The sequence below is a fragment of the Podarcis pityusensis genome, assembly GCF_964106645.2.
Source record: "Podarcis pityusensis genome assembly, chromosome: 10".
NCBI classification, from domain to species: Eukaryota; Metazoa; Chordata; class Lepidosauria; order Squamata; family Lacertidae; genus Podarcis; species Podarcis pityusensis.
Genome location: NC_138035.1, coordinates 68,783,174 through 68,790,446, shown reverse-complemented (window position 1 = coordinate 68,790,446; position 7,273 = coordinate 68,783,174). Strand labels below are relative to the sequence as shown.

At 45.0% G+C, this 7,273-nt stretch overlaps 1 protein-coding gene across 1 annotated transcript; it reads right to left on the bottom strand.

Annotated features, from left to right (window-relative positions):
- Positions 1-1,123: 1,123 nt before the first annotated feature.
- EFCAB10 (EF-hand calcium binding domain 10) lies at positions 1,124-6,299 on the bottom strand. Its single transcript, XM_080971144.1, has 4 exons — positions 6,148-6,299; positions 4,129-4,293; positions 3,098-3,182; positions 1,124-1,333 (listed from the first exon to the last, which is right to left on the bottom strand). The coding sequence occupies exons 1-4, from the start codon at positions 6,242-6,244 to the stop codon at positions 1,297-1,299; spliced, it is 384 nt and encodes a 127-aa protein (XP_080827270.1). The 5' UTR covers positions 6,245-6,299; the 3' UTR covers positions 1,124-1,296.
- Positions 6,300-7,273: the final 974 nt, after the last annotated feature.

Below are 7,273 nucleotides of genomic sequence, written 5' to 3'. Positions count from 1 at the left end.
TTAGCGGAGTCTGTAACCTGAAGCGTATGTAACCCGAGGTACCACTGTACTGTAAAAACCAAGATACAGGTAGGTAGCCGTATTGGTCTGCCATAGTTGAAACAAAATTAAAAAATTCTTTCCAGTAGCACCTTTGTTGTTGTTTAGTCGTGTCCGACTCTTCGTGACCCCATGGACCAGAGCACGCCAGGCACACTTCTGTCTTCCACTGCCTCCCGCAGTTTGGACAAACTCATGCTGGTAGCTTCGAGAACACTATCCAACCATCTCGTCCTCTGTCGTCCCCTTCTCCTTTCCCAACATCAGGGTCTTTTCCAGGGAGTCTTCTCTTCTCATGAGGTGGCCAAAGTCTTGGAGCCTCAGCTTCACGATCTGTCCTTCCAGTGAGCACTCAGGGCTGATTTCCTTCAGAATGGAGAGGTTTGATTTTCTTGCAGTCCATGGGACTCTCAAGAGTCTCCTCCAGTACCATAATTCAAAAGCATCAATTCTTCGGCAATCAGCCTTTATGGCCCAGCTTTCACTTCCATACATCACACCTGGGAAAACCATAGCTTTTACTATACGGACTTTTGTTGGCAAGATGATGTCTCTACTTTTTAAGATGCTCCACTTTTTAAGATGCTTTTTAAGTAGCACCTTAGAGACCAACTAAGTTTGTTACTGGTATAAGCTTTTGTGTGCATGCACACTTCTTCAGATACCTTCAGGTCACCTTAGTTGATCTCTAAGGTGCTACTGGAAGGAATTTTCTCATTTTGTAAAAACCAAGGTTTCTGCTTTTAAAATGGATAAAGGCAAACTCTGAAAAATGTTTGCCCCATGCCTATTCTCTAAACAGGCAAGGGGCAATCATTTTTCATCCTGTTCCTTTTTGTTCAAGCTAGAGCAACTTCACAATGTGGCAAGGAAATGTGTAATTCTTTTCCATCTGGTTTAGAAATGGCCCATAAGAGTGACACCCATAATCTATTTACTGATCTACATAATATACCTTGCATCTTGTAGGTAGTGAGAGGTAAATATAAACAATAGGTATCATGAAGCCTTCATGAAGGAGAGAGTTTGGGGCAATAAATATTTATAAAGCCTCCCCCCAATGCAGTAAAGGGACTAAAACTGCTTAATTTTGGCTATAATGAGCCCAGTATTTATTTGACAAGCCAAATTCTAGAATTGCTATAGTGTTGGTGTAGTTGTTATTGCACCAGGAAAAGTCAACTATATATAATAGAAATACTAGTTTCTCAAAAGTAAAATATGAAGTCAAGCAGCTTTAGATCAGAACACTGAAGATTAAAATGCTTCCCACATTTCAGCAAATTTTTTCATCCTGTGGGAAAACAAAAAGCAACAATTAGAATGTATAATGGGCGTACCATTCACTGTTCACAATATACAGTATGAGGCTGAGAAGCATGTCTTAATTACATTGAACAGAGAAATTTCCTGCATGTATTTTGTTTACTCAACATCATTGCATGCTAAATCTGTTCTGGATTGTGGTCATTTTATTTTGAGTACCGAATCTTCTTCAAAGAATCTTTCCTCTGCGTTTGTTAATGCCACTTATTTCTATCACAGCTCACACTTTCCTAATTTTTCCACAGTAAACATGGCAAGTTTTCTTTAAAGTTAATTGCCTTCAAATGCCATAAATTTATGTGGGAGAGATTTGAGCATTCACTTAACTCTCACTGAAATAAGTGAGAGAAATAATGCTAACTGGCTAGTTTGTGTTCCCAAAAGCTGTAGCAGGGAAAATTGAGAAGTTGTAGTTGGCATCTATCTGTCTTGAGAGACAATGGAGTGTGCCTCGGGGGGTGAAGTCATACCTCTGTGTTAGCAGCACTGAAGTGACCTCCCTGGGGCGCAAGCCTGAGCAGTGTGCATGGAGGTCCTGGCCGCCCACACGACAACACCTTGCTTATGTGGTCCAAAGGAAACAAGGAGTTGCTGGAAGGAGGTGTACAAGACGCCATCCAACTGCCTTAGGGACCATCCAACTGTGTATGGTTTGCTCCTTAGCCTTTTCTTCTCCCACAAGATATCCCACAAAGCAGTGGAGGTTTAGGATCAGTTTTCCTGCACCTAGATGGGCTATCTTCCCAGACTGAGGAGCCCTATCTGTCTCTCACTTCCCTCTACAGCATGGGTAGGCAAACTAAGGCCCGGAGGCCAGATCCGGCCCAATCGCCTTCTCAATCTGGCCCGCAGACGGTCCAGGAATCAGCGTGTTTTTACATGAGTAAAATGTGCCCTTTTATTTAAAATGCATCTCTGGGTTATTTGTGGGACATAGGAATTTGTTCATATTTTTTTTTCAAAATATAGTCTGGCCCCCCACAAGGTGTCAGGGATAGTGGACTGGCCCTCTGCTGAAAAAGTTTGCTGACCCCCGCTCTACAGTATGTGCAGAAACAGCCTTCTTAACCGTTGGACCCACTATTGGTCTTGTCCTCTCAATCTGCCAGAGTCTGTCTCCACATGCAGAGTAAGTCGCTAACTCATAGTCTACCCTCACCTTGCTTAGCTGTTCTCGGGGGTGTGGCGGCTGTCGCATGCAGACAGCTTCTAGGAGCCACAGATGAGAGCTGAGTGCAGTGTGGGTACCAAAGGTGGACAAAGTACCCCAGAAGGAGCATGGTATGTTCCCTGTCAGAGGTACTACTCCCCTAACACTCCACAAACCCCAAGTCCATACATATTCCAATAATAATCTTGGAGGAAGGGCTAACTGGATATTTTAAAAATGTTGACCAACCCAGAGAAAAACAGCAAGATTGGCAGAGTAGTTTTAGTTGCCGATGGTTCCAAAGTCTGCAAGCACTAATTGATTAAGCATCCGAGCACAATAAGATTGAACTTCTTACCATTATAAAGCTTCAATCTCTTGGCCTACGTCCATTAGATTTTATACGTTTAAGCCCTATTCAGACATTACAAACATTTCGAAGTGGGCAGATACACGAGGATGGTAAATGTAGGGAAACAAGTCAGGTCCATATTGGTCAATCTAGCCCAGTATGGCAGGAGCAATAGAAAAATCTATAATTAAAAAAATTAAGCAGTTGTGCAACATTCAAGTTCAACTTACACTTTTCCCCTGAATTCCTCTGCTGTCATAATGTCAGTTTCTTTATAAATTTCATCCTGGATACTTAATCCCAAAGATTCAAGTGCTAAAATATGGGAGAGGAGATGAAAGATGCTTAGAGAAATGGCTGCTGAAGCATACATAACTCTTATAGTCAGTGCATTCTTTTCCATCTTCAGTTCTGCTTAGACCTTAACTAATCAGATGTGGATGGGACAAAAACCTCAACCCCGCAAGAAACCTGTACATGCACATATCCTCCCCTACCGCTGCATAAAGTAATGAGAATCACATTATACTGGGTTTATCTAAATGAAGGGGATCTTATGAACCCTCCATTAGATGGAAGGCTGAATGAGGTCAGATCATAGATTAGGCAGATCTGACATTCAAACACATATAGTACAGCATAACTCGCATGCCGTTATCTCCATATAGCAAAGAGATACCCCTATCTTCTCATATCCAGTATCTAAAAACAAGGCTGGTTTATGATGGGTGGGTGAGAAAGGAGAGATGGCTGCTGAAGAAGAACCCAGTACGCTTTACTGTACTGAGTTTTTTTTACAGAACATTGCTCCCAAATGTTACTTGTTTCCTTTTATCAACATCAGGAACAACTAACAAACAGTAGAAATTTACTTAATATAAATCTAAAGGATTTGTTGTTTTACTCACTAAATTTCTGTAAAGATTAGGCTGAGAATAATCTTGAAGCTGTTTTTCTCATGCCTAAACTTGCCACATGTGGCCATAATAACCTACAGCAGGGGTGGTGATCTACTCACAGAGTTAAAAACTTGCAGTGATGGGTCAGGTTGTTGAGCTTTTTTTAGGGAGGAGGAAGACCCATTTTTTGGGGGTGCATGTTGTTGACTTTTATGGGAGCAAAGGTGTTGAGCTTCTTTGAAGGGAGCCACTTATCTACCGCAGACGTCCACTGATCTAGCTCACAATCTACCTGTTGGGCGTGGCTGACCTACAGTATATGAAATGAAATGTTCACTAAAAAAAAATGAAGGGCCGCTAACCTCCTTTGTACTGTGGTATGGTTATGTAACCTTGGCCTGCAACGTCTAGCATTTCAAACATTGCATCCACGTTTGACTCGTCCATAAGATAAGGAAAGTCCGTAGAAGTCATTTTTGCATACTTTATCTTTTCCAGTGTCTTTATCAAAAACTCTCTTGGTCTGTCTGTAAGATAAAAAACACACATACATTCCCACTTCAACGTGTCCTGGTAGATATTCTCACTAAAACGTCTAATGTTTTCTAGGCATTGTGCAAAGGTTAAAAAAAGATGCAGGCCTTATCTCCAGACTTTCAGACTAGGATACAAAAAGAAACAGGTATGGGGTTGGAAGAGGAAAACAAGCAAATTCAGGTACCAAAGCTTGCCAGTAAGGTCCAGGTTGAATGGCCACTAGGTAGTTCTGGAAGAGGAGAACCCAAATGACAATTTGTCGTAGCCAAACTGTTGTTGGGAATGTTTCTACTATTGTTCAGAGGCAGCTGGGCATCATTGGCTCATTAAGTTGCACTTTTCCTGGGAACTGAAGCACTTACTGTATTTAATCATAATTGGCAATGGTTTTCATGACCATGTTGTGGGTTGGGAGAAACAGACCATGATTCCATGTTTGGAGGCACGGAAAAAGCCAAGCATCACGAGAAAGGTGAGAGTGGCAACTGGACGGTGTGTGCTAGCAAACTGCTTGTTCACGGTAAGCTATTTAACCGCGGATGCCGGCAATGACAAAGTTCCATTTGTGAAAGAGGGTTTTCCTATCGACTTCTGTAGCATCACTGAAGTTTCTTCCGACACAGTTCTGTCTTCACAGGAAATATGCATGAGCTCTCATCTACAGGTCCTTGCCCCTAAAACACATGTCAGCCCGTGAACATTGTGAGGGGCTTGGCAACCAGACCTCAATTCCACATGTTCTCTGCACTTTAATCCTCCCTACTAACTTCTTTTACTAACGGGACGCGGGTTAAAGCACAGAGCTTAGGACTTGCCAATCAGAAGGTCGGTGGTTTGAATCCCCGCGATGGGGTGAGCTCCCGTTGCTTGGTCCCTGCTCCTGCCAACCTAGCAGTTCAAAAGCACATCAAAGTGCAAGTAGATAAATAGGTACCACTCCGGCGGGAAGGTAAATGGTGTTTCTGTGCGCTGCTCTGGTTCGCCAGAAGCGGCTTAGTCATGCTGGCCACAAGACCCAGAAGCTGTACGCCGGCTCCCTCGGCCAATAAAGCGAGATGAACACCGCAACCCCAGAGTCAGTCACGACTGGATCTAATGGTCAGGGGTCCCTTTACCTTTACTAACTTCTCCACCAACTAAGTGCTGCTGGGTTAGAGGACTGAATTGGCACCCCCGCCACACATTCTCACATACGGACCCCCCCCCCCCAGGAAAAATGGGTGAGCGAAGATCTTCATTGGGAACAAGCAGGGAAGAAAGACTTAACATCCAGGATCTGCTGCCTGAGTGGATCCTTTTCCCCTGAGGCAGTCGCCTCACCTTGCCTCACTGGCAGGCCGGCCCTGTTCTTACATTTGCACCTGTGGCAAAATTATCCGTGTCACATGGCAGTCAGGACCAAGTGAGCTGTGGCTATTGGTAGTAGGAAGGAGCACCCAATTTGGAGCAGCACAGATGGGTCCCCTACACAGGGTGCCAAGCCGAGAGGGGAGTAAATATTATTAACAACACCAAACAAACAACAACAACAAATAATAATAATAATAATAATAATAAAACCTATATTTATATGGGCACCTAACAAGAAGATCCATTTAAAAGCAACTGTACCAAAAGGAATTATTGTGTATAATGATTCTTTGGGTGGGTGGGTCAAATACTGCCCATAACTGTCAACGTTTCCCTTTTTTTTTTAAGGGAAATTCCGTTATTCCTAATAAGATTCCTCGCAAGAAAAAGGAAAAGTTGACAGCTATGAATCCTGTCCTCCCTCCAGGCACCATATTTACCTGAGGGGGACAAGAGGTTTGGCGTCTGGCATGGCCAGGGTGAGGCGGGCTTACCTGGCCGGTGGTAGAGCAGCAAGGCGCTCAGGTTGTGCAAAAGCTCCGGGATTTTGTGCTGCGCCAGGTAAGCGCGACCCTCCGCTTCGCGGTCCATCGCCGTTGCTAGGAGACCGGAGGGAACGCTCCCGCGGCGGGGGGGGAGGGAGGGGCGGGTCACGTGACAAAAGGGCTTGGCGGCGGCGGACCAATAAGGAGAGAGTCCATAAGTCCTATTTATTTTAGTAGCGCGAGTACCGTTCAATTATTTTACCATTTATTTTAGTACCGCCCGCTCGGCTGCCGGAAGCACAGAGCAAGCGGGGCATGCATGGTTGCAAGCCAGCGGGAGAGAAATTCGGAATTAAGCCTCTTCTGAAGCGGAGACTCTCTCCCTTTTGCTGAATTTGGGAAGCAACCTCCGCGGCAGCAGAAGAGGCCCCTCGATCCAATAACACGGAAGCCCCACGGAAGCGAAAACTAAAATCCGCTGCCCCGCCGCACCACAATCTCTGCTCGTGTTTTATGATACACAGGAAGGACCAGGGTGGGATTATAACACTAATAATAAATTTTGCGTTTTCTCAGGGCTTCCCTACCCTTGCGGCTCCTTTCCCACTCAGCTCCCATGAGGGAGGTGGCGGCTCACAGGGTTGTGAGGATGAAGCGGGGAAGAGAAGCATGGACACCGCCTTGAGCTCCCTGGAAGAAAAAAGTGGCATAGAAATAAAATAAAGATATGGGAAGAATAAGCTCTTGAGCGGGCGGTTTTTCTTTGGTTTCCAAAATTAGAAACACACAAAATTGGACCTCAGCAGGATATAGCTCGGTCGGTGGGAGCAGAAGCCTCTTAATCCCAGGGTTGCAGGTTCGAGCCCCACGTTCGCCAAAAGATCCCCGCATTACGCTAGATGACTCTTGTGGCCGCTTCCAAGTATATGATTTTATACTTTTTGGGGGGTGGGCGATCCAGTCACAGCTACGTTGAAACACGCCGACAATTTTTACTCTTTCCCGCTCCTATCCGAGCGCGGAGAAGGTTTTCCCAAAGCCAACCCGGAAGCACGGCGTGCGGGCGCGGGTCTAGCGATTTGCAGCGCTATCTTGCGCAGGCGCACTGGGCGGAAGCCCTTGCGTCTAAACGGCG

What these genes read in the sequence shown, in the direction of transcription:
- EFCAB10 (XM_080971144.1), bottom strand. Translation starts at nt 6,244, where the DNA reads ATGGACCGCGAAGCGGAGGGTCGCGCTTACCTGGCGCAGCACAAAATC. An exon ending in CATACCACAGTACAAAGGAG is followed by an intron (nt 3,183 to 4,128) that starts GTTAGCGGCCCT and finishes CCCATATTTTAG; the next exon opens with CACTTGAATCTTTGGGATTA. An exon ending in GAGGAATTCAGGGGAAAAGT is followed by an intron (nt 1,334 to 3,097) that starts GTAAGTTGAACT and finishes GTTTTCCCACAG; the next exon opens with GATGAAAAAATTTGCTGAAA.